General features: G+C 42.7%; 2 protein-coding genes across 2 annotated transcripts; both read right to left on the bottom strand.

Moving 5' to 3' along the window:
• Positions 1 to 200: 200 nt before the first annotated feature.
• On the bottom strand, positions 201 to 1,960 carry LOC146649479 (uncharacterized). The gene is made up of 2 exons (XM_085386877.1): positions 1,449 to 1,960; positions 201 to 1,267 (listed from the first exon to the last, which is right to left on the bottom strand). Exons 1-2 carry the CDS (start codon positions 1,842 to 1,844, stop codon positions 725 to 727), a joined length of 939 nt encoding a protein of 312 aa, XP_085243003.1. The 5' UTR covers positions 1,845 to 1,960; the 3' UTR covers positions 201 to 724.
• A 602-nt stretch (positions 1,961 to 2,562) lies between these two features.
• Positions 2,563 to 3,481, bottom strand: LOC146649478 (uncharacterized). The gene is made up of 3 exons (XM_085386100.1): positions 3,390 to 3,481; positions 2,963 to 3,245; positions 2,563 to 2,835 (listed from the first exon to the last, which is right to left on the bottom strand). The coding sequence occupies exons 1-3, from the start codon at positions 3,479 to 3,481 to the stop codon at positions 2,563 to 2,565; spliced, it is 648 nt and encodes a 215-aa protein (XP_085242226.1).
• Positions 3,482 to 26,371: the final 22,890 nt, after the last annotated feature.

Below are 26,371 nucleotides of genomic sequence, written 5' to 3'. Positions count from 1 at the left end.
CTTGGGTTATTGGTAAACCAGTCACGAACCAGAGCAGCGCGATGGAAGCTGACGTTATCCCACACAACAACGTAGTGAGGCTGCTCTGGCTGTGCTGGTTCCCTGTAGTCCAGCTGGAACATATGTTGTCTTACAGTTTTTGCCCGTTGCCTGAACACATTTTGCAAAACTTTGCTCATTGTGCCAAAACCCTAAACACAAGTAAACATGACACAACACTGGGAAATATACCATTCACATCTGCACCAAATTGAAACTCTACTCTCAAAACCTAAACTCTGCTATCAAAACCTAACATTCCTTTGTCAAAATGTAACTCTGTTGACAAAATGACACATACTTGCATCATATGCAAACACTTACAGAGCAGGAGGAACACACTAGTCTACTTTATATAAAGCACTGCAGTCTTTGATTTCCATTGTTCATTCAGAAGGCATATTTTCAGGAGACACATTTGCAAACAACCAAAAAAGCAAATAGACCTACTCAATATTGTACATTGCAGTACCATGAATTCAGATAAAGCAAAAAAAACCAAAACAAAAAAAACCCATAATACAGTAATAGAAAAAACACTATACTGTAAACAAAAAATCATGACAATTGTGCATACGTGGGCTCATGGATCCCGCCGTCTGTTGGGGTCTGGCCACAGGACCTCATCAACATCGCAAGCAATGTCTTCTCCCGCTGGGCACCGGGGAAAATATCCTCTTCCATGTCAAAACCATCCATGGATTGCTGTCACCTGAATGTCGCCGCAGGCCTGTTCCATTGCCTGCAGAAGAGGCATGCAGGCATGTAGTTGGCGGTCATATACACGCCATCTCCAAGCCGAAAAAAATTCCTCTATAGGGTTTAAAAATGGTGAGTAAGGGGGCAAGCATACCACTTCAAGTTGACTTTGGTTGGAGAACCAGGCCTGGACCAGAGCAGCCCGATGGAAACTGACATTATCCCATATCACCACAAACCTGGGCTGATCTGGTCTGTTCTGTACAACTATATCATGGAGAGCATCTAGAAATGTGAGTATGTGTTGGCTATTGTATGGACCCAGTATTGCATGATGGTGCAGAAGCCCTCGAAGGCATATGGCGGCACATAATGTGATGTTTCCCCCGCGCTGCCCTGGGACGTGCACAATTGCCCTTTGGCCAATTACATTACGACCCCGTCGTCTTGTTTTGCTCAGGTCGAATCCAGCTTCATCAATGAAAATGTATTCATGAGGCTGTGCAGCTCCATCCATGGCCAAGATTCTCTGGAAAAAAGGGGAACATATCACTGTACTACAGTGCTACACATACAGCACCCTCACCCCATCACACAGGTACCTGTGTAGCTCTCAGAATGGATCCATGTGGTACTGATATGGTACATATTCAGCTGCTACTGGACTTCACCAATACTCTATTGTAAATGTAAGGGACAGTTACACGTACCCGTACATATTCAGCTCGAAGTCCTTTGACCCTGTCACTGTTCCTCTCGAATGGGACTCTGTAGAGCTGCTTCATGGTGATGCTGTGTTTACCCAAGATGCGTCTGATGGTGGTGATGCTCACATGGTCTATGTTGCTGAACACTCGCCTGTCTGCAAGTATTTTCCGTCGTAGCTGGTGGAGACGGATGGCATTGTCTGCCCTCACTAGGTCCACAACAGCAAGTTCCTGCCGTTGTGTGAACAGGCGTTGGCGTCCTCCCCCAGAAGGTCTTCGAGTCATTCTAGAGAAATACAACCACATATTGTCATCGGTTTGCTTATTTTTCTTACAGTACTTCACTGTATATACTGTATCATCCACTGTACAACACTGTACTTCAATATAAGTAATCATGGTATGTTTCACAGAAACTACCACTTTGGCTGCAAAAGGAGCATTAGCACCCTGCAATACCCTGTACACTTGATATGGTAACTGTAGAACAGTACTATGAAAACCATCTGAGTAGAGTAGAAGGCAGTGGGATGAAGACAGACCTGTTTTCTAGTCGGAATTTTCTTATTACAGATGCCACTGTGAAGCGGCTTAGATGTGGGTGGACTCTCTGCCCAGCTTCCCTCATAGTCAGGCCGTGGTTGATGACATGGTCCACCAAAGTTGCTCTTATATCATCAGAAATATGGGTCCGTGCATGGCCTCTTTGACCTCCTCCTCCTCTTCCTCTTGCTCTCCCTCCATCCATGCTTGCAAAGTTCTTGAATTGGCTAAACTGAGGGCTTTTTGTGGTTGGCTAATTGGTGTTCGGTTTTGCAAGTAAGTGCCTTCAGGTGTATATTTGAGTGGTTGCAATTACCCGATGTGTTTTGTATTTTGGATACATGTGTTTTCCAAATGGCACCCTGAAATTTCATTTTTGAACGAAGTGTCTTATGTATGAAATAGAGTGTAGTATGCAGGACCATGTGTGTTGCATAAAGGAGTAAGTGTGTTGCATAATTGCAACCAGAGTGCAAAGCAGCACTTTTGTTTAAGGTATGGGTACATGTGTTTGGGGTATGGTAACAAAAGCTTCAAGTTGTGTTACTTTAGTCTAAGCATGGCTTTATAGTGTTCAAGCAACGAGCAAAAACTGTAAACCATCAAGAAAAGCAAGGAGAAGCATAGTGTTATAGGGTCCTAGTACGGCATGGTGGTGGAGTACCCCTCGTTGGCTGATGGCTGCGCACATAGTGACATTCCCCCCACGCTGACCAGGGACATTTACAATAGCCCGATGGCCAATTATGTTCCTCCCCCTTTTCCTTCTTTTGGTCAGGTTAAAACCTGCCTCATCCACAAAGATTATTTCATGGGGAACAGGCCGTCCTTCAATCTCAAAGATTCTCTGCAAAACACATAACACAGTAGAGTCAATCGGTACCCTGAACCACAGTTCAAGAGTGCTGAAATGGCAGCATAAACTGCCATGCTGTGATGGTACACAATACTTTATACAGTATCAAAACTCATACCTGAACATATTCCACACGTTGGTTCTTCACTCTGTCAGAGTTTCGTTCGAAAGGGACTCGGTATGCCTGTTTCATCCGGAATTGATTCTTTCGGAGGATGCGGTCAATTGTGGAGAGGCTGATGGCATTTATGCCTCGAAAAAGATGATCATCCTCAATCACTCTCCTTTGAATCTCTCGCAGGCGGATTACATTATTTGCAATTACCATGTTTACAAGTTCCCTCTCTTGCTCCTCCGACAAAAGCCTTAACCTGCCTCCACCAGGTGGTCGTCTCTGTGTCCTACAAAAATAGAAGCACTCATTACTGTAACTGTCACACATTCATTTTACAGGAAAATAATGGAAACATACTGAAACTCAAGACACATAAGTTCAGTAACTTACAAGTTACTGTACAAAGCAGTCTTACTGCAAGTACACCTACCTGTTTTCCTCCCTGAAGGTTCTGATGATGGAGGCAACAGTGAAGCGACTCAAATTCGGTTGTACTCGTTGCCCAGCCTCCCTCATAGTCATCCCATGGACAAGGACATGGTCAACTAAAGTGGCTCGAATTTCATCCGAGACTGACTTTCTTCGTGCCCTTGCTCTTCCCCTTCCTTGTCGCCGTCGTTCTCCACCTCCACCTCCTTCACCACGTCCTCCTCCTCCTCCACCTCTCCCTCCTCCTCCACCACCTTCCTGTTGTCCTAGACCACCTCCTCCTCCTCTTCCACCACGTCCTCCTCTTTCACCATGTCCTCTTCCTCCACCACGTCCTCCTCCTTCACCACGTCCTCCTCTTTCACCATGTCCTCTTCCTCCACCACGTCCTCCTCCTTCACCACCTTCCTGTTGTCCTAGACCACCTCCTCCTCCTCTTCCACCACGTCCTCCTCTTTCACCATGTCCTCTTCCTCCACCATGTCCTCCTCCTTCACCACGTCCTCCTCTTTCACCATGTCCTCTTCCTCCACCACGTCCTCCTCCTTCACCACGTCCTCTTTCTCCACCACGTCCTCTTCCTTTGCATCTCTTTGGATCCATTGTTTCAAACCTGAATGAGCTGACTTTGGCCCTTTTATCTATCCATCGCAGGTTCTGATTGGTGTGTGCTAAATTTTGACTCCTAGTGTTTCCACCTGGTTAATTGTGTGCTAATTGAGCTCAAGCTATGCTGACTTAAGTTAACATTATTTCATGCTAGTGCTTTCTAAATGACTACATGGTGTAAGCACTGTAAAATGTAGGGATTTGTGTGTAGAGTTTTGCAGTAACAGTTCACCAAATTTGAGTCATGTGTCAAAGCAGGGAATAGTGTTTATAGTTCAGGGAAATGGGTGTGCTTTTTGACCAATAGCGTTACGGTTTTGAAATTTTAGTTTAGAGGCCTGGTTATAGTGTTTAAGCAATCGAGAAAAACTGTAATAGCAAAAACACCTCCTTGACAGCATAAAAAGCACATGTTGGGAAATTCCCTCTTTTGGTTCAACCCCATGATCCTTCTCTTCCCATAGACTCTGTGTCTGTATACAAACACACGATGCCTGCCACATTTAGCACTCGATAAAAAACGTGTACGCTTTTCCCTATGAGAAGTAGAATTTACAGTTTTTACCGAATGCCTAAACACTAACTGTGATTCCTGTAGCACAATTTCTAAAACTAGTCAGACTTATAGCAAAACCACTCACTGAGTGTGCAAAACTAAAAGCACAAAAACTGCTTTGCACTCAGTTTGCAATTTTGTAACACACACTTTGCAAGACTGTAGGCACAATTCACTGCACAACACTCAATTTCCAAATTTCCAACACACTCCTAGCAAAAGTATACACATGTATGGCTATCATTAACACTAATTTGCCAACTGTCTGGCACACTTTCACATGTGAAAACTTTCTTAGATAATTCGTTCACTTTGCAATCAGCCTAAGCACTATAATACAGGTAAGCTGTGTGTGCGGAGTACAATGGTGGGAGCAGAAAGAGTGAGAAGTAGAGGAGGCCGAGGAAGAGGACGTGGAGGTGAAGAAGTAGGATGAAGAGGACGACAAGGACAAGGAGGAGCAAGAGGAAGACGAGGAGGGGGCAGAGGAAGCATGTTCACTGCAGACCACGTAACCCATATAGTCATTATGGCGATTGCAAATAATCCTATACTTGGAAATAAACACTTGTGTTTGTTTTGATGTGTTTGACTAAACACCAGTACTTGAAGTTTGGATCCCTCCATGCTTATGGATCTATGACAGAAGTATGAGCTCAAACTGACATAGCCTACCTTGTGCACAGGGAAGGCAAACGCCAGATGTGTTTTGTATTCATACCATCAGTGTGCAGTTGGCGCATTGTGTGCTTAGTAGATGATGGCTTGTGTGTACTGTTTGATACGGAAACACCATTTTTACGAAGGTGTGAAGAGTTAATCTAGCTGTGTTTGCTTTTGCAAGAGAACTAAAATGTTTGGATAATTGGGTGACAGGTTGTTTTATTTGTGTGTAGAGTTTTGCTAAATTAGCCAATAGTTACATAACATGTGCTTAAGCAATCAGAAAAAACTGTAATGACTGCACCACCAAGAGCTGTTCTGATCTACCAGGCAATCCTGGGAAAGAGTTAAGGGATGTTGTTCATTGTCACATGACATTGGGAGCCCGGATTGAAACTCTCCGCCTCCTCCCCTGAATTCCCCATACCCCAAGCCCTGGACGCACATCTTGCCTGCAGATGTGGCGAAACCGCAAACACTTCAAAGTGCCTCCCTTCAGACCAACAGCGTACCCTGACGCCAACTGTAAATGTCCTGGACACAGTGCATGGAAAATATTAAACCCCCTAACTCACAATGAACAACCAGGCTGAACCAGAGAGGCACGAGGGCTGGGGAGGAAAGCAGACATTTGAAAAGGCCCCTAAAAACACTTAATGACTCATCATTCTGCTGTGCAACAACAAGGGCGAGTCATCTGTGCTGTCAGCCAGAAATGCAGAAACATTGTGGCTTCTGCTGCGACTGTTGCTAACAGTGGACACATCTGCAGCACATTCATGTCCATATCAGATGCTTACCTGGCATTACGTTGAAATTTATCATCAAAACATCTCCGCTGAGTCAAAAGAAAAGAGTGCAGCAAAAAGAGGAAGGAGAACAGAAAATGGCTTTTTGCTGTGATGAATGTTCCTCTGATTAGATTTAGTGAAAAGGGTCTTGGTAAAGATAATGAAAAGATTGAAAAGATAATGATATAATTACACACACACACACACACACACACACACACACACACACACACACACACACACACACACACACACACACACACACACACACACACACACACACACACACCTTTTTCAGTTATCTGCCACATGATTGATTTCAAATAATTTTTGCATTTAAATATCAGTTCATTTACACATCTCAACAGTTCAGAATAGTTTGGAAATGCATCTGTTGATGTTCATGCTCCTAAAAAGAGAGCTTTGGATAAATGATTAAAGTTATCATGAGCAACTGTAGACTAGACTTTGCAGAAAACATGCATGTGTAAGCCCACAGTGAGTAACTGTGGGTGAACTGTGGGCACCAACTGGGTGTGCCCACATGGAGCCCACAGCAGTTTTACCCCTTGGAGCCCCATATGTTTTCTATGGGCAAGGGCACAATTTGCCCTGTCAGGCCATAGACTAACTTGTTTGACAGATACGAAAAAAGAAATACGTGTGACACTCACTGTCATTCCTGGTACAAGAATAAAATGTGACACATGTGGACACTACACATTAGAGCTTGGGTGGACAGCCCACTATTCAATGTGGGTCTACTACGCAATGTGGTGCATTTCTGGGCCCTGCACTGTGGGGGATTATCTCCTGGGTTCATCCTTTCTTTCCTTACTCTGAAGCTGATGATTATACAGTAAATGCTTCCATAATTGATAGAAATATTCAGCACTGGAGAATATTCAAGTATGTATAAAGTCATCTGCAGGAGCTTGTGTGCTAACATGCATATAAACATTATACATCGGACTGCGCACTTTTACAGACTTTAGCACATTGCGTGATCACACAGATCAGTGCCGCCTCATCTGCACAGGCTGCTGCTGTTTCTCATGGAAGATGACATGTGTTGCTCTCGATCCCAGAGGAGCTGCTGGGAAGGTTGAAGAATGAGCAAGGGGAAACATGGCAATGTCTCCTCTGATTCCACATCCCAGGGAACTTTGACCTCCAGCAGAGAAACCATAATAAAAATCCCCTTCTTGCTGCCAAGCCAGCACAACAGGAAGATGGGGTCCTGGAGGAGAGATGGAGAGAGGCAGAACAATGAAGCCTCTCTCTTTGGCTCCAGATGGGTGCTTTTCTGACAGTGCAAAGCTTTTGTTCTGTTATAATAGGAGGCACTGCTGTGCTTTGCATGGCTGCCAGACATTTTAGGTTTTCTGTGATGATGCACCACATCAGGGTTTAATATTGCTGAGTGGCGGATCTACCAACACCAAGGAGATTTGGTGAGGAACAATCTCCCACCACTCTTCTGTGGTTTTACTTCAGCTTACATGCAATGCACATGGATACATATGCACACACACACACACACACACACACACACACACACACACACACACACACACACACACACACACACACACACACACACACACACACACACACACACACACACAAAAACATTATGTTTACTCGTATACACGTTAAGACAATACACCTCCAACATGTCACATATGGAGGCTTGACCATCTGCAACATACCTTACTGTTAAGTAAGCAGGAGAGAACCCAAGAACCCAAGCAAACAACGACTGAAAATGAAACTAAACTGTATTTCTGGCTGTCGGGTTGTCAGTCTGACAGTCTTCATGCTGCGTCATTATATGGGCTTTGTCATTCTTTCAAACTGAAGCATATACTTTGCTTGTCAGTTTTGATAAAACAGCAGCAACACTGTAGTGCAAAAAAGTTGCACGAGTGCTAAGAGAACAACGTAACTTCTTAGATCACCAAGACACCCAAAGAAATGAAAAATGTTTTTCTTCATTAAATTTGGAGATTATAGCACTGTAACAATTCTTGTACAAAAAATTTGTTTAAATAAAAAATGTTTGTTTAAATATGTTTAAATGTTTTTGTGTTAACTTTCAACCTGACTAACACTATCGCAGTATTCTCTTTCATTTCAGTTAGTTTCTGCACATTTGCAAGTTTGGAGTGGATGGACATATTCCTAATGACTTGGGTCAGGTCTGTGCACTGTTGTCGGTAAATGTGTAGATGCTTGTGTGTGTTTTTATGTGTGGCAGTTGTTCAGAAGTCGAAAATATGGATGAAGTGTGATGTTAGCTTTATTCTCCCATGACAGAGGGCCTGCCAAGATGTCGGGCAAAGACTCGCATGCCTCTGGCTCACATGATTTCTCACTCTGACTGGCAGGGTGGAGAGGCAAATAATGACTTAACCTCATTATAGCTCCAAAAAGCTTTGTGGACCCTCCTCTAGTCCCAAAACACACACACACACACACACGCACGCACGCACGCACGCACGCACGCACGCACACAGTAATCCACACCATTTTCATAATAAGATAAGAAGTTGTAGCACATTCTTTTCTTTTTTAAACTGAGAATAGAGTGTGTGTGTATGTGTGTGTTTGTGTATGTGTTATTACCTAGAACGCTGCTAAGCTAATAGGTCCTCAATTTATAAATCAAAGTGGACCCATATGTTTTTGTTTTCCTTCATCCTCACGAAGCATATCACACATTTGACTCATGGAGGATGCTGTAATTTCAATTGCAAGTCATTCTTACTGTGATGGCTTAATATGTGTCTGCTTTCATTGAAGTAAATTCTTGTAATAATCTGCTTCCTGCAGACCAGAAGTTAGTCAACTTGTACAAACCTCAGCAGCAGAGGGGGTAATGGATTGAAATGGTTTCTTTTCATGAGATTTCGGGCCATGGAAAAGAACACTAACCAATGTGAATGTTAACAGGTTTTGTATTTGGGTGTAATTACTTCAGTGAAAAAAAACCTTGTGTGTGCCTGTGTATTTATATTTTTGTGATTATCAGAGGGAGCAATATTCAGACCACAGTTACAAAAATTGCCTTTTGTTTTCTAAGGAGTTAAAGCAGGAATTACAAGCCTGCTTTCACTGCACAGATGTGAGTTTTTTTTTAAGCTGCAGCTGCTTGCCTAAATTAACTAATTCACACTGTGACATCATACATCAGTTTTTGTAAGGACTTATTTGCAGACCATGTATTTTTGTGCATACAATAATAACAACCCAGGGTTCAAGCCTAATCTAAGTAAACTGTGCCAATCCAAAGAAGAGGCCTAGAGCAGCGGGACCGGATCCTGTACAAACAGACCAGAAACAAGCTGAGCAAGGAGCTCAGGGTAGCTAAGAGGAGGTAAAGTGAGCAGTTAGAAAACAGCTTCTCAGCCAGCGACCCAGCACCAGTTTGGAGAAGCTTGCAGCACATCACAAGCTACAGGAGTCAATCCCCCAATCCTGTGGTGAATCCTCAACTGGCTGACAACCTTAAGAACTTCTACTGCACATTACAAAGACCACCATTTACACCTCCCATCTCCGCACACTCAACTCACACCTACACATAAACACTACCTGGAGCCCTCACCCCCCTCTTTTCTGACCCACTGTCTGCTCTAAAGATCTGTGAGAAGGATGTGTGTCTGCTCTTTTAGAGACAGAACACCAGGAAGGCTCCAGGATGGCTCCAAGACCTGATGGTCTGTCACCCTCCTGCAGATCTGTCCTCACTAACTGGCGCCCATCTTCACCCAAATCTTTAACAGATCTCTGGAGCTGCTCCACTATCAACCCAGTCTCAAATAAGTCTACCATCACAGGATTATGTGACTACAGGCCTGTTGCCCTTATGTCTCAAGCACATCACAGGGCCCTTGGTGGACCCCTTCAGTTTGCTTACCGGGCAAACGGGTTGGCCAGTGATGCAATCAATATGGGACAGCACCACAACATGCATCCAAGACCAAACCAAAACCAAGGACGGATGCCAGGTTCTTGTTCATGGACTTCAACTCAGCTTTCAAGACCGTCATCCCAGGCATCCTGATCACAATCAGTGGATCACCTGCTTTCTGACAGGACAGGAAGCAGGTGACTCTCTTGTCCCATCAGAGCTGTTACCTGGAGGACTGAAAAATCTGATCTGCTAAGCTCATTAAACCACCGCCCACGCCCCAACTGTATGTCTCATTTTCAGTGGTGTCTTAGGTCGTTCACTGGATCCATACAGCAAAATTCCCTTGACACCTCAAAATTAGCTCAAATGTTGATCTTGGTGGCCTTCTCTAGAAATAAATTTCTGCTAGGGGCAAGGGTACCTAGACCCGGTTTGTAGAGTACGCTTGGGGAGTGTGATTGTGTGTACAACGTCTCTTTATGTCTGTCTCCACGTTGGTTGAGTGTGGAGTGAGTGCATATGAGAGCATGAGGGTGGGAATGGATGTTTGTGTCTGTGTGTGCCTGTATGTCTGTGTCTATATGTCAGGTTGGGTATCAGATGCCACCTCTCTGGGGACACCTTAGGCCCTCCAAGGTTTGGAGGCCTATCTCCACCCACCACCACTTCCCCTGCCGGTGGCGGACTCCCTCAGGTGTCGGTGTGTTGGTGGTTCTTTGTGTCTGGGGGTGGGCGTCCGGGTACACACCGGCTCACTCCTTGGCGGCCGCTTGTCGGGGCCTGGGGCCTGGGGCCTGGGGCTCGCTCGGGCCCCTTTGGAGGTGGGGTGCCCCCGGCCTCTCGGCCTAGGGCTCGGTCACTCAGGCGCAGCTGGGGGCCGGCGGAGCTCACGGGCGCGTCACTGCAACTCCCCCTGACTTCTGCTCCGCGGCTGCTGGGCGAGCCCTCATCTGGGACTCTCCTCAGCTCTTACTGGGACAGTGGCGCGGCTGCCCCTCTGTTGGTCTTCCATGGTCTCTTGTGTTCTGGGGGCCTCTGGATGTCTGGAGTTTTGATCTCCTCCATACCCGCTTCACACCCTGGAGGACGGGGCTGTGGCCCCCCCACACTCCCTAGCAGATCATTACATGGAGAAACCTTTGGAATGCAAGCATGCTGATCCACACAGGTATGCACACATGGGTATTCACAGACGCGGACTAAAGCTTTCTTGGCTGCTGCCTCAAAGCACACTGTGCGTTGTCTATCTTGCGTGCTGCACAATATCGTTTATTACTTAGTAAATACTGATATCTATGACTAGCTAGTTTATTGTGATGGTGCTTTGTTTTCTCTATTATTATGTTGCTCTTTGTTGTTTGCTGTCTCCTCTGTTTGTTTTTGTTTGTTTGTTTGTTTGTTTGTTTTTTTCTCCATACAGGTGACCCAGGAGTTTTTTTTTTTTTTTCTCTCTCTTCCCCCCCCTTCTCACCGTCTCTTCTCCCCTTTGGTTTTCTTTCTTTCTCTCCCCCTCTCTCTCTCATTCATTCCCCCTGTCCTATTTATTAAAAAAAAAAAAAAAAAAAAAAAAAAAAAAAAAAAATGACAAAGGATGAACTGAAGCTCTGCCATCACGTAATGTCGCATACTGCTGTTTCTGATGTCATTTAAAAAAAAAAAAAAAAAAAAAAAAAAAAAAAAAAACAGAAATAAATTTCTGTGACCATGTATTGGCTTGTACTACCTGTGGCAGAAATGTCTTGATGCATGCTCAATCCTCTAGATATGAAAATCCAAAAAACTGATTCTGTTCATCTGGATGTAGTGTTTTCAGTGGGAGAAACGTTTCGTCACTCATCCAACTTAGTGACTTCTTCAGTCTCAGCTGACTGCAGGTTTCCTCAACCTTATAAACAGTACCTTTGTACAATGACTGAAAGAAGCACCACTGATGAACAATGGGCAACTGCAGCTTTCCGTTTATCACTGGCATTTGTTAACAAACTCTCTTGTTCTTTACACATCCTCCCATCATTATTGCTTAAAAGAGTCCATCCATCCATCCATCATAGGGCAAGAGGTGATTTTCTCTCTACTGTTATATCGTTATATACTATTTACCTTACCGTAAAGCACCTTGAGGCAGCTGTTATTGGAGCTATGTCAATAAAACAAAATTGCACTGAATTGATGTAAAACATCAATTCCACATCAGACATATACACAGTGATTGTCAGCCATATCTATAACAGATTTCATGGCCATGGATTGCAGCAATAAGGCAGTATGTGTAATGACAGAATTAAGACTTGTTCTGCATATATAGAGTTTCAAGGAAAATAAAGACAGATGCTTCACTTTTGCTGTTCTCACGCATCAACAGAAATAAGGCAAAAACACATTCCTGGTGTCAACGCTGGCTGTGTTTAGCCCTGTGTGTGTGTGTGTTCTGCCCTCGCACTAGGGCCCAAATAACAAGCAGTGCTGGATGCGTTGACTCAAACTTGAGGCTCCTTGCCATCGTCAGCTGATAACGTCAGTAATGAGCTCTGTCAGACATTGAGGCTGACTGATGTTTTCCACTGCTGATGAATCTCACTGACAGCTGAAGGCCACATGCTAATGACAGATCCATTTGTGCAAATAGTACTCTGACTAGGTTCTGCAGTGAGAGGTGATGAGGTCACTAAATTCTCAGCTCAGGGTAATGACCAAGTGAAGTAATGAAACTTTGCACTTTAAGCTTTTTGGTTAATATTTCAGCAAACTGGATAGAAACTGGATAGAAACTGGATAGACGATAAGAAGCACAAGTTCACTTGTGCTTCTTATCGTCTATGTAAGAGTACAAGTTCACTTGTACACTTTTATGCAGGAGACTTTTGTGTCTTCAACAATTACAATTTTTTGTCAGATCCAGTTGTTATATCAGTACACGCTAATATGAGTAGCTTGAAGTGAGGATTTAGGGGGAAGAAGGAAGTAATTATAAGCTTCGAAGGTGTACAATGTTTCTGAAATTTTAAAGTAAAGCAAAGTTGGTCTCTTTTTTGATTACCTGACAGGAGAGGCTTTGAGGCTTTGACTTACACAATCTTGTACACGATTTTTACAACGAGATGTTTTCAATTAAATTTTAGTGCTCTGAGCATTTTTATTTCCTTAAGCATATTTCTGCCCATTTAATTTCTGCAATGTCTCAATATAAAAAAGAAGAGCAATTTCAACAATATAACTTAGTTATATATATATATATATATATATATATATATATATATATATATATATATATATATATATATATATATATGGTATATAAAATTATAGATACATATAATTGTATTTTTCAATTCAGTCATATATTTATTTTTATTGGGGATCTACTGTGAAAAATAGACATTTCAATACTACATAGTAGAAAACCAGGAACCTTTCTTTTCATTTAATTATTTATCTATTATTTAATTACTTTAGTGTCGTATTAATTGCTGTTGGCGGACCTTTATCACTAGAATAAGCTGTAAAATTTGTGAAAATATAGTTACAATTTCAAAATGTATGCCCTCTGTCACATTTTCCAGTGATGTTCAGTGGGTTGGATTGGAGTCATTGCTGGGCAGATTCTGGTCCCTGCGCCTTATGTTTGACACCCCTGGTTTTAGCCATGGTTACATTCAGAAACAACCCATTTGATTGCTTTATTTTATCACTGTTTGTATTACTTTTTAGCAGTTTTTTCCCCTTTCCAGATGGAATTGACAGACTTGACCTCTCAGCTTTCTGTGCCCAAACTCATTTTTATTCTCGATATGCAGCGAGACCTCTAATGTACAGCCCACACAATGGGAAAAACAAAAGTTCCTCGCCTGATTCAGTGTGAAGGTGAGTATTATTAAGTATTATTTTCTTGACCTTCACAACAATATTTTCTTACAGTTTTAGTTAAAATTAGTTAAAATTAGTTAAAATTAAGAAGGCATCGGGCGGGGGTGCAGGGGTGGGGGGGGGGGGGGGGGGGGGGGGAATAAATCGCTGTTTGTTTTATAGTGAGTGATTGTTTCCCCCATTGGTCTAGTGGAAAGCGGAAGAAACCAAACAAACAAAATTCTCTGCTTTAAAGGACACACCCTTAGTGTTTCTAACACATTAAGGGAACCTTGAGGCTACTCATAAAATAAAACAACATCTTTCTCTCTTGGCCATAAAATAAAACAAGATTGGCTGCCTCCGCAAAAAAACACACAGGCAGCACTTTTCTCCCTGTTTTCCTCTGAGAAGAATGATTGTAAATGTGTAATTAAATTAATAAAATAGTCCCAGATACTAAATCACCGCCCCTGAGGATGCCTGATTGCACAGCTGTGTTTGTGCATGAATGCATTTTTTGTGTCCAAGCAAAATGCCTGCAACAGTGGGTGCGTGCAGGAGTGTGTGGTTACGGGTTAGCATATTAAAAACACAATGGCAACACAGCCTTTAATTGTTCCCCATTCCTGAGGGCATGCGGCCCATACTGCATTACCTCTGGCAGTTTGTTAGAAAGTTAAGGATGAGGACAATGTGGCATTAGTTTTGGTACATGGTGCCAAGTTCTGCCATAATAAAGGCATTAAAAGCTCCTCATTAAGTTATTTTTGGTTCAGGGGTTGGCATGGTGGGGTGCTGTAGGTTAGGGGGGGGGGGGGGGGCACAGAAATTAAGGTAGGGTATTAGATGCCAGTGATTCTGTGCCAGGGCACCTCTATGTCACTGGTGGCTACAGGGATAATTAGAAACAGATGCTTCTTAATGTGGCTCCATGGGACCTGTGTGTTGTGAGAAAAAAGAGAGAGATTTCAGGGGTGTAGTGGAGAAGAAGGTCTAAGCCGTGTTAACATACATGGAGATGAATTTAGATTTTCTTTTCTACAGTTTTTGGCTTTGTTTTCAAACATGTATGGACAGCTTTCATTCTACTAGATATGCAGGAATTTTTCTCTGAAATGATTTACAGCCAGGATAAGAACTAGATAAGCTCTTATCATAGATAAGAACTAAAAGCAAAACAAAAAAACAGCATAAAGTAGAGATTGTTTCACAGGCAGTAGCTCACTGGCTATACCTGTTGTTCCTAAACAAGTGGATCCTGAATCCCAACCTGGGCTTGTCCCATATGTGTGGACTTGATATATTCCATGTTTTTTTTCCCTAGAGTGCTGCTTTTTTCTTGTCATTGAGAAAGGGGAAGTAAAAAAAAAACTGCGTATGTTGACTCAGGATATGCACTGTAAAATCTTCTTAGTTCCCAAAACTTTAAAAAATTGTGCAAACTTGTTGCCTTAAAAGACAACTAAGTACAGTTAATAAGTTCATCTAAATTAAAAAAAAACAAAAACAAAAACAACCCCAAACAGCTGCCGTTTGTATCCGCGATCTTGTTATTTAAATCACTCCCCAAGCTCATGATTATAGTGTTGTAGTCAGAATGTGTGGCAGGCACGTTTATAAACCAAATGCAGGACTCCAAAGCACACAGGTTGAATTCAAAGTTTATCACTTCAGTTTTATTGCAGAGCTTTTGAGGAACTGGACTAGAGGTCACCGTCAGCGGCGGAGACCATTGAGTGGTCTGAAAGGACAGACGTCAGCGGACGATATGGGATCCCTCAGGCTGTCTGCCTGGCTACTGGTCTTGATGGAAAGGCTGAACCTCAGATGCAGGTGGAGCAAGATCCTGCTGATGCAGGAGGCTCTTGTGGCTCAGCTGAGCATCTAGGTGATGTAGTAGGCTGCACCAGTGCAGCGTCTTCCAGAGGCCCAGAGTGAAATTTAAATTTAACTGCATTCCTGTCATTCTACAATTTTGGTAGTCAAAAACTAATTTCCACAGTTTATTATTATTCATTCTAAAGTTATTAAGCTACCAAAAATGTCTTTAAAAAAAAGCTAGAATATGATTACAACACTAAAAAGAAATTAAAAATCCCAGATTTGACTTGACTTTTATTCTGTGGGCATATTTACATGAGCAATAAAAATATAACCTGACCAAGCACCTGCTTAACTTTGGTTTATTGTATGCATCATTCTAAATGAACGTGTGTAATTTGCCTGCATTGGTTCCCATGGTATAATACCATCACATTCCCTGTTCCCCAGTATCAACTTGTCTGTTGTGGTTTGACGATGCAGCTCAGGAAACTGTCACTATGAGCAAACTTCATCATGATGTTTACAATGGGGCCCATAAAATATGGAGTTGGTTTCTGAAGGGAAAAAACTCTATGGCTCTGTGCCCTGGATCTGATTAACTCTGTGTTTGTGGGAGGATATCTTAATTAGTGTGCCTCTATTACAATGTACTCCTTCAGTTTATCATTTCCTTAGATAACCTTCTCTGATTTTGTTCAGTAGACAAATTTGTGGAAGACAGATGTTTATGGAAGCTACAAGTACCAATATGATTTAAATATATCCAAGAAGGAAAAAAAAAAGATATAGACAGCTAAACTGAATGGACCAAAGACATTTTATGGAAAAGAGTAGGGGAGACCGGGGATAGTTGTAACATTTTTGACATTTCTGTCTGTAAATTGAAGCTCTTTTAAGGTAGTGGATTCAAAATGTAATGCAAAGTATTTACATGTCTCGGCTATTAAATAGTGCAGCTATTTTCTCTGCAGCACAATTACCCATTGCATGGTATGGTCTCAAACACAAAGAGTGAAATGTTACAATTAACCCCATAGTCTGGGTTAGTTGTAACATATCCTGGGGTGAAATGTAACACAATGAAATAAGGGTACTGACAAAACATTAACATGTAATCTTTTTTATTCAACACATGAATGCACTTACATCCATTTATGTAGCTATGTGTGTGTGTGACAGAATGCAGAAATCTAGCTTTTGAACATATTCCAAACCCCCAAAAAAGACAAATTATGGAATTTTCTGCAACTGAATATTTCATTAATTTTGGTTGGTCTTCCTTGAGTTTGGCCTCATTGGCTCAGTGGGCATTATAACTTACAACTCTTGCACCAATTTTGAACATAACAATGAAGCTGAAAAAATGTAGTTGTTCACCAGCATCGCAATTCCATTACTTTTTATCATGGCTTACCTTGGTGTGGTTTGCAAAGTGCTTCAGAAAGATGAGGAAATCTGTTTCTTGCACCCATCCTGACTTATTTCCACTACCAGTACTTCCTACTGGTCCATCTCTGACACAGTGGTCTGCATAATGTATGTGTGGGAACACAAACAGTGGAGGAATTAACCGCATATACATAAGCGACCAGTGACCCTCTCTCTGCTGATGTCGTTCACAAACTTGTTTAATATAAGTTAAAGTAATAGTGTGGCAAGTTGTAACATCTGCATTATTGTTACAACTAACCCAGACTGTTGCTGTTACAACTGACCCAGACTCCTATAGCCATGAACTAGCTAATATTACAGCCAACGGCTAAAACATTAGCACTAAAGACCTACACAGAATATATCCCCATAGACATACAAATAACATAATTTAAGTTTGATGAGTTTAGCTGCAAAGCAGATAATGCTATCACAAATTGAAATAAAGTAGAAAAACTTACTTTTTGGCATACAAATTACTTTTTTTCGTGTTAAATTGTCTGTGTTTGACAAAATGTGCTGATTTTTCACATGTGATAGCAGAACTGAATTGGGCATGCACAGGATGAGTCACATCATTTGAAACTTAGCCCTGATTGGAGAAATTGGAAGTGTTACAACTGACCCACGTTACAACTATCCCCGGTCTCCCCTATGTGTTATCCTAACTTTTGTCACAGGAATATAAAAAGAATTTAAAAAAAAAAAGTTAAATGCTGTTGGTTTGTGAGCTATGTTAGCTAGTGTGTGAGCTATGTTTATTACTATACTTACATTTGTAACCACACATTTGTGAGGTTGTGTCTTCATAGTAACCACACCTCTAAAAGTGCACCCTGATGAGACCCTGAAACCAAACGTTCATACTAGCATAGATAACAGGTAATGTGGTAAGTTCTACTGTAAGAACATCTCCACCCCTATCAAGCTCACCCAAATCAACAGAATGCAAACATCATAACAATGCCCAGAAGCCCAAATTAGTGGCAACCAATAGCGAAGACCAAGAAGCCAAGAGCACTAGTGTGCTGTGTTAGAAACATACATGAAAGTCTGCACCAGTGTCAGAAACCCACACAAGATCTAAATCAACCAGCACATCTCAGTCCTGCAGACATAGTAAGGACATCCAGAGTGAATGTCCCAGAACAGCGCAGAAGCCGAGGGACGGTAAACAGACCCGAAGGCTAAGCAGGGCACCCGTCAGCACAACCCAGGCCCCACGGCCCACCCCCCAAGGCACCCCAGGACTGCAATAAACAGACCAGCGCAATAGATGGGGGCAGATGAAGGAAAAGAGAAGAGGAAAGGAGAGAGAGCCAGAGAGGCAAGTCAGAAAGAACTGGCAGAATCAGGCAGCCAACCCACCCTCCACCCCACGCTGCTGAACAGGTGCCAGAAGCCCAAATTGCCCAAATTGCCAAATGTTGCTAGATGTTATTCAACATGGAGGCATTTCCAGGAAATGAAGGTGCTTTTTTCCATTGTTCATTTGCCCAAAGAGCCAAGGTTAAACTTGGCTTTAGATTAAGATTGGGGGTTTTGGAATGAATTGTTGTGTATTACAGTACGTGGTTGTGGTTTGGTGTTGGGGGTTGAGAGTTCATGAACGTTAAAATATTTATTCTTTGGATTTAGGTCTTGTTGTCTCCTGATCTTTTACTCCAGCCTGCCTGTTGATTCTCAGTACACAAAAAATCGAAACAAGTTGAAATACTTTTAAATTATAACAGATGTCTGAGAAACAAAAACATAAACAAACTTATATTTTACTGAAAGTCTATTTACAGGAATGCTTTCAGTCCATCTCTTTTGTGTTCACTTTAAAGCGTGTAACCTCTTGTTTCAACCCACATTTGTTTTGTTTATGTCTCTGAACCAGTAAGTCTAATAAAATTTCATTTTCGAAATAATCAAATCTGTTTATGAAGAACATAAAAGAGTTAACAAGGAGAGGTCATAAATTAGTCTAATTATCACAGCTTTTTTGTTTGGAACAAGGAGTCATTATTGCTTTGCATATCCACAAACACAAAACATACTTCGATTTAATGTGATTAACTCAGCTGAGCCTTGACATTTTTGTGCTATAAATCTCTATACTCTGCTCTCACCAGGGTTTCTTTACCTCCAGCGCTGCCAGAAAAGTCCAAACCTAGCTCATGACTCCCATTCATTTTCTTCCCGTCATAATGTAATCAGGTAATAAGAGCATGGAAACAGAGCAAGAGCTCACATACACTGCAGGACTACCAGAATCTCATGTGGAGATGGGGCACCACTATTCACAAAGTATACCTATGCCAGAAACTGCTAACAGACATTCTCTCCTTTTCCCTTTGCTTGATTAGGTCCAGATGTGTGTGTGTTGGGAAACAGCTAAGATGAGAGACAGCGAGGCCGCCAGAGCCACAATAAATTTGTGGAATGGCTAATGAATAAAACAACAGTGGATTAAATGTGCCATAGCTAAAAATAATTTGATTAAGAATCTGAATTGGCGGCCAAATTGTTCTAAGCCATGCTGGAGACAGCTGTATCTTTATTTGAGCTCTGATGTGCGGGACCACATTTTCCCTCATAATGAGTCTCTACAAGACTTCGATTGAGGTCTTTTTATGGGGATTTCTGGGCAAAGCTTGAGGTCTGATAAATCAGTTGTCATCACATCTGATTGCCTGTTTAAAATGTCCTAAACTTTCTGATTCTGTTTAGTCAGATTTGGTTGGGGTCAATACAAAGTCAAAACACACTTCTGCTTAGTCAATAACCTACCTGTGTCCGCAAGTGTCTCGAGTCCCTGTAAGTTTCAGTAATCACATAACTCAAGAAAGACATGGGCCTTTTTGGGACCATCTTTGTAGTCCTGCAGTCCCCCAACAAGCAGTCTATAGACTGTCAGCAATGACATTATGCATAGGTAGTCAGTGTTGGGAATGTTACTTTTCAAAGGTATTCCACTACAGATTACAGAATACATGCCCCAAAATGTATTTTGTAACTTATTCCGTTACATTGCTCAGTGAGAGTAACGTATTCTAAATACTTTGGATTACTTAATATATTATCATCCTTTTTACAGCTACATGAATGTACTATTGCTGTGTGATTTATTACTATTACTGAAGGCTACTCGCCATACCAACACCAACTAGATTTTTAAATCTTAATATAAAGTGAGTAACAGTAGGGTGGACATTAGGTAAGGCTGCACTTTTTGCAGCGATCTCGTATAGAAAACTTTTCCACGCATATATAAAACAGGTCCGCGACTCGTAAGGGGACCTTTTGCTGGTATGTCGGGTTCCGTGTCGGGCTCGTAGCCGAAAACTAGCTTTACTTTGTTGTCTGGGTCAACTTTGCTAGTGAGAGACACAGAGAGGCGTTGAAAGGCTTATTGTTGTGGAGGAAAACACGAACACAGAGTACAGTTGAATAATTTTTAAAAATATTTCTTTACGTCGTTATGCAGGCCGCAAGTAAAAGTGACGCGAGGTTGAGACACAGGCATTAGAGCCTCTTAATGCGTGTTTGGGTTTCCACCAGTGTGGAATTGCCAAAAGTAGAGAGGGCATAGCCTAACATATGAAACAGGAAAAGACCGCCATGTAATCCATTCATTTCAACAAAGTAACTGTATTCTGAATACCCCCTTTTTAAACAGTAACTGAATACAGTTACTCATATTTTGTATTTTAAATATGTAATGCTGGTACATGTGTTCCGTTACTCCCCAACACTGCAGGTAGTATCCTGGCTGGTTCAAAGGTAAGACAAAAAATCACTCATGAGAACCACAGGCAGCATGATTTTCAGGTTTCATTGTTTTTAACATTCTGTTTTACTTTACTAAAAAAAGTTAAAAGTTAATTAGGTTAAGTTTCTCCCTGGAAGTCTTGTTCTGACACTGTGTGCTTTGTTTTCATCACAGAAAGCAAACATCAACTTCTGTCTCACACTAACCAGAATTTTTTGTAGAGGCAGAGAGCTGCTGAGTTTAGTCTCTTACAGTGACTGAGCAATTTCTGTAATTTGTAGCGAAGGAATCCATAGTCACATATGCCTCTTTTCCACTTGTGCCCACTCAGCTCAACTTGGCTTGACTCCATTCGGTTTTGGTCGTTTTCCATTACACTTGAGTACCACCTCAATGTGTACGGTGTCATAATAGCAAAGTCTAGTGATGTCATTTTTATGAGATACAAACACAACACAACAATGGTGGACATCAATGCGATGGTATACCTCCCGCTTGGTCTATGGGTTTTTGTCAGAGTCATTAATCAACCACGGTGTTAATTCTTGTGCACCCATTTACCTCTTTGCCAGGTTTCAAAAATGGCGGTTTTGATTTTTGTGAATGTGTCATTCTCATGACTCATTGAGTGACACCACTGACTGGCCAATCATTGGCTGCAATCTGTTGAAGTCACATTTACGGATGGCCTCACGTTGGTCAACCCGGCCAAACAGATACTAATAAAGTACCTGGTACCAGGTACTACCATCTGATGGAAACCTTAAAAACCAATTAGAGTCACCGATCCTTGCCATGACATTGGTAAAACATGCGAGGTCTGGAAAACATGGAAATGATGGTGATGTCATGGTCTTTGTGCGAGTTTTACATTCTGTGTTTCAATCTTTCTAAAAAGGTGATAAAGGGAATCAGTGTACATGACATCAGGCTGTTTGGTTAGCAAATTGGCAGCAGATGTTACCACAAGTTCAGCGATTCGAAATTAGGTTAATATATTTTGAACAGCAGCTAGCTGGAGAGAGGAGCCATTTTAAAATGGAAGATGACTGAGGGATCAGTGTGGACTGGATGTCATTTTTATAAACAGCAATTAGAAGGAAGTTCTATCACCTTTCAGCTCAAAACCATGGTAACAGCCTGACACTTTAATCATCCTCAGTTTCTTCAAGGCTCTGATTCTACTCAGACCTGCACTTCCTGTTCTGTTGACTGAGCAATGCGGCTTGTGTGATTTTAAGGACATCATTACAGAGCAAAGGTGATTACTTACTGCATGTGTCCCGTGGTGCTCTATCTGCCACGGGCAGCCCTCCAATCAAAACAAATTACACTTCTATGTATAGAGTGAAGCCAAAAATATTTGGACACCCCTTCAATGATAGTCTTTTTTAACAGAATTATATGTCATTGTAGGAAATCATCCCAATGTCATGGTTGGGGCAGGCCAGGTTATTTTTTGCTTTTTCTTTTCTTTTCTTTTCTTTTCAAATGAGATGTTGAAATTCAGGCTTATGGGCGCCTGCCTTGTTTCGTCTGCCTTACTGATTTCCTTAGTCTCGATTCCAACTCTGATTTTCTGTCTGGTTCTCTGAGAAGCCTTGCCTCAATCTCCAGTATGACAATACCTGAAACCTAAGAGAAGGATTTACCTGAAATACTCACCGGCCTGCTCACTCTCTACCTGCTCTCCCACTTTCTGTTTTAATGCAAGTGATTTAGCAAAAGTATTGCAGTAACAGTTTAGGAATTACACCAATTTTTATACATAGTCCTCAATTTCCAAAGGCTCAAAAGCAGTTGCACAAACTAATTTTAAATGTAAGGATTGTTTTTAATGCTGGCATAAAAATCCTGTGCGGTGAATGACTGCCTGAAGTCTAGAATCAATGGACATCATCCAGTTCCTCACTTGAGATGCTCTACTAGGACTTTATTGCAGCAGTCTTCAATTGTTTTTTGTTTCGGGGTCTCTCTGCCTTCAATTTTCTCCTCAATAACTGAAAAGCATGTTCTATTGAGGTAAGATCAGCTGACTTACTTGGCCACTGATAAATATCCTATTCCTTTCCCTTGAGAAACTCTTGGTTTGCTTTTTCAATATGTTTCGAGTCATATTCCATTTGCACTGTGAAGCTCTGTCCCATCAGTTTCACATTTGGTTGAATCCAAGCAGAGTATAACACTGTAGACTTCAGAACCCATATTGTCACTTCTAACAGCAATCACATCATCAATAAACACTAGTGGTCATGTTCCACTGCCAGCTATATACGACTATTCTATAACATAGCCATCACCATATTTGACAGCTTATGTGGTATGCTTCAGACCATGCACGTCTTCGCTCAGTCTTCATATTTTTCTCTTCCTGTACATATTCTGGTACAAGGTCATATTGGTTTTGTCTATCCAAAGATTTTCTGTTTCCAGAATTGGACAGGCTATCTTCTCACACAGTCTAATCTGGTATTCTTGTTTTTGAGCGTAAACCCTTTGAGTTTCCTTTAATTGTAGACACTGGCATTGATAGCCCTACATTAAGATGTCATAAACTGGCTTAACCAGTGGTAAAAAATGCACTCAAGCCTGGAACCCAAACAAGGACCACGGAGAATTATTTTTGCTTTAAGTCCTTTATTTACATGCTCAGAGGGTTGTATGAGATGATGAGGGAGAAGAGGGGTTGTTGGAAATCACTCAGATTTTAGAGGACGCGTGGGCTACAGGGAAGACAGGAAAGACTTAGTCCTAGATGATCTTTTGAACAATTGACACTTGGAGATTGTCCAGAGACAGACAATTTAGCCAGGAGAATTTACTTGTAATTTTCCAGGGGGGAGATCTAGAGACAGGGGTGCCACCAGGGATTTGGGGCCCCATGAAAAAAATATCACTTTGGGGCCAACCTTAATATTGCAAACCATGCCAACCCTAAAAATATAACACTTTGGAGACACTGATGAATATTTTGCTTACACACAGAGTTTTTGAATTCAAGACATTTTTTGCATTTTAATATTTTTACTGAAAATATTATTAGATTTTTTTTGTTACATCACCTTACATCAAATACAGTGTGTAAAATATATGCAGAGCAATATGCACTTCTTCAAAAACTATGCTCTGTTTATGTGGGTTAAAATGCATTATTAAAAAAATGATTTCTAAAAAAAACAAAAACAATTAGACAGTTTTACCTGTCTCTCTTTTCTTTTCTTCTTCTTTTTTTAACTATAGACTTTACTTTTAACAAAGCCACCCCCCAGTCTGTACAGTACAGACTGTACCAAACCATATTATGAAATAAAGAGGGGAGAGGCAGGATCTGTCATGGTCCTGGGTCGTGTGACCCAGTGTGTTATGCTTAACCTATTTTGATGTTTATTGTTTGCTTAGGTTCTTTAAGGTAGTCCAGTCCTTTTTGTAATTATGTTACCCTTGCATTACGTCTCCCTTGCCCTTCGTGTGGTTATGTCTGTGTGTCTTGTACTGTCAAGTTCATGCTGTCAGTTATGTCACCTCCCCCTGTACTACGTCTCCCCGGTTCATGTCTCATGTTTCCTGTTTTACTTTGAAGGCCTGCATTCACTGTCTGTGTATTCAGCTCACTCCTCCTGTCCTGTCGTTAAGTTCATGTGTGTCAGCTGCGTTCCCATGTGTGGCCACTTCCCCTGATCATCCCTCATGTGTATTTAGTCTCTGTGTTTTTTACAGTCTGTGTCGCGTCGTCTGTGTTCCCACCCTCCATGTTTCCATGCCCGGTCTGTTGCATTCTAAGTCATAGCCTTACCTTAGTTCATTCCCAGTTTAGGTTTCTGTTTAGTTATTGCTTTCGTGCTGCCCTTATTCTTGTTTGTTTCTCTTGCGTTACCAGCCACAATAAAAGGCTCGCTTTTGTTTAAAGTTCACTCCCGTCTGCTCACTTGTGTTCGCACCTGGGTCCACCACTCACACCACCGCACGGTCTGTCACAGCGGACCGCGACCATGCCGGACCCAGCGACACAAGAGCAGGAGATCATTCGGACAGTGGAGTCGCTATGCGGCAAGTGGCTGCAGTGTTCCGGGGAGGAGGAACGGGATGAGCTAGCCCGCCAAGTAGGGGTATGCGTGTCCGTATTCCCCTGGTTGTGGGAGGCGCTGCATCCCCTCATCATAGACTTTCTCGCCTCCACTCTCCAACTCCGCCCGCGACAGCAGCTGTCCTGTGTGCGTGAGCCGTCGCCAGAGCCATGCTGTACCTCTGTTTCCCCGCTGCCTCGTGAGCCAGAAGCGGTCAGAATCGGTACGGTGAGGCTCACCGCCGACACACCCTCGGCTCACGCTCCATCGGCTTCCGCATCCTCGCCATCGCCTGACTGCACTACGCGGCTCAAGGAGATGCCAGCTGCTATTGACTTTGGTGAGGAGGAGCGGCAGCAGGTATTACGGGCGTATCGCGAGGACGAGCTCCGCTGGAAGCCCTGGCTCATCCCCGAGGAGGAGTTTTCGCCAACTGCCCCGCCTCGCACCTGCCGCCCGCCCTCGCCGCCTCGATCGGACTACTCGTCCCCTGCTGCCTTTCTAGCGCGGACGTGGTTGGAGGAGGAGGAGCCGGTCGCCATGGACAGTCAGGTTTTGTCCACAGCCGCTTCAAGGGGAAAGCGGCGTTCTCGCCGCCGTCGCGCACTGCTTCGTCCTGTGTCGCCCACCCCGAAGCATCCCGAGGACGCTGTTGGGGTCTTGGATGTCGATCTCAAGGAGCAGCAGCACGCCGCAGGCACACAGCTAGAGAAGGAGTTCGGGAGGGAGCCGTGGCTCGCTTCTGATCATGACGAGCGCTCTTTCCAGGGAACTCGACTGGCTCTTTGGGGTCCCCGGAGCTGCCAGGGACTTCCACCGCTCACCCCGCCCGCTTCCACGGATAGAAAGAAGCGGTACTCTCGCCGCCGGCGCTCTGAGCCTCAGCCCAAGGAGGTCCCTCAGTTATCGCCATCTGAGGCTTTGACTTCCATCAGCCATCCAGTCGTGAGTACCGTGAGTATCTAGCCCCATAGCCAAAGACCTCCAGTCAAAGGAGAGTGTTTCAGGGGCTGCTGTGAATAAAGACTTCTTGTCTGACTGTGACCTGGCTGATTCGGCAGGTTACAGCATTCATGAACCAGTTAACAATCCTAACTGCAATAAAGATGACTGTGTCCTCAGCGTCATGACTTCTGAACCTGAATGTTGTTTTGATGCAAACAATAACTGTATTGCTCTTGAGTTGTTTAACCCTGGTACAGAAAGCTTTGAGAAGACTATTCCTGAACCTGGTACTATGAGCAACAGTTCTAATGTTGCCGTTAATGAAAATGTGTCTGTGCCCGCCGGCACTAACCTAGCACCCAGCTCTACACGGGTTTTTAGCGCAGTACAGGACAGATTGTTTGTAAAGTGCAACACTGTAATAACCAACCCACCATTGTTTACAGCCACCAACCATTGTACTTCTGTGTTGTGTCTTCCTACCACGTCAAAGGGGTTTACTGAGTTAACCAGTGATGAGGACGTTAAGTCCCACACGGTGAACCTGCAGTCGGTGGATTTCTCTGGAATAACGTCGG

Source organism: Rhamphochromis longiceps, linkage group LG17 (assembly GCF_057381845.1).
Source record: "Rhamphochromis longiceps isolate RC_006_pf linkage group LG17, R_longiceps_female_GT1.1, whole genome shotgun sequence".
Taxonomy (NCBI): domain Eukaryota; kingdom Metazoa; phylum Chordata; class Actinopteri; order Cichliformes; family Cichlidae; genus Rhamphochromis; species Rhamphochromis longiceps.
This window is presented reverse-complemented; position numbering and strand designations above follow the sequence as displayed.

Coding starts and splice junctions, on each gene's coding strand:
- LOC146649479 (XM_085386877.1), bottom strand. CDS start 1,844: ATGATTACTTATATTGAAGTACAGTGTTGTACAGTGGATGATACAGTA. Junction 1,268..1,448: donor TTCGAGCTGAATATGTACGG/GTACGTGTAACT, acceptor CCTTTTTTCCAG/AGAATCTTGGCCATGGATGG.
- LOC146649478 (XM_085386100.1), bottom strand. CDS start 3,481: ATGACTATGAGGGAGGCTGGGCAACGAGTACAACCGAATTTGAGTCGC. Junction 3,246..3,389: donor ACCTTCAGGGAGGAAAACAG/GTAGGTGTACTT, acceptor CTATTTTTGTAG/GACACAGAGACGACCACCTG. Junction 2,836..2,962: donor AACGTGTGGAATATGTTCAG/GTATGAGTTTTG, acceptor TGTGTTTTGCAG/AGAATCTTTGAGATTGAAGG.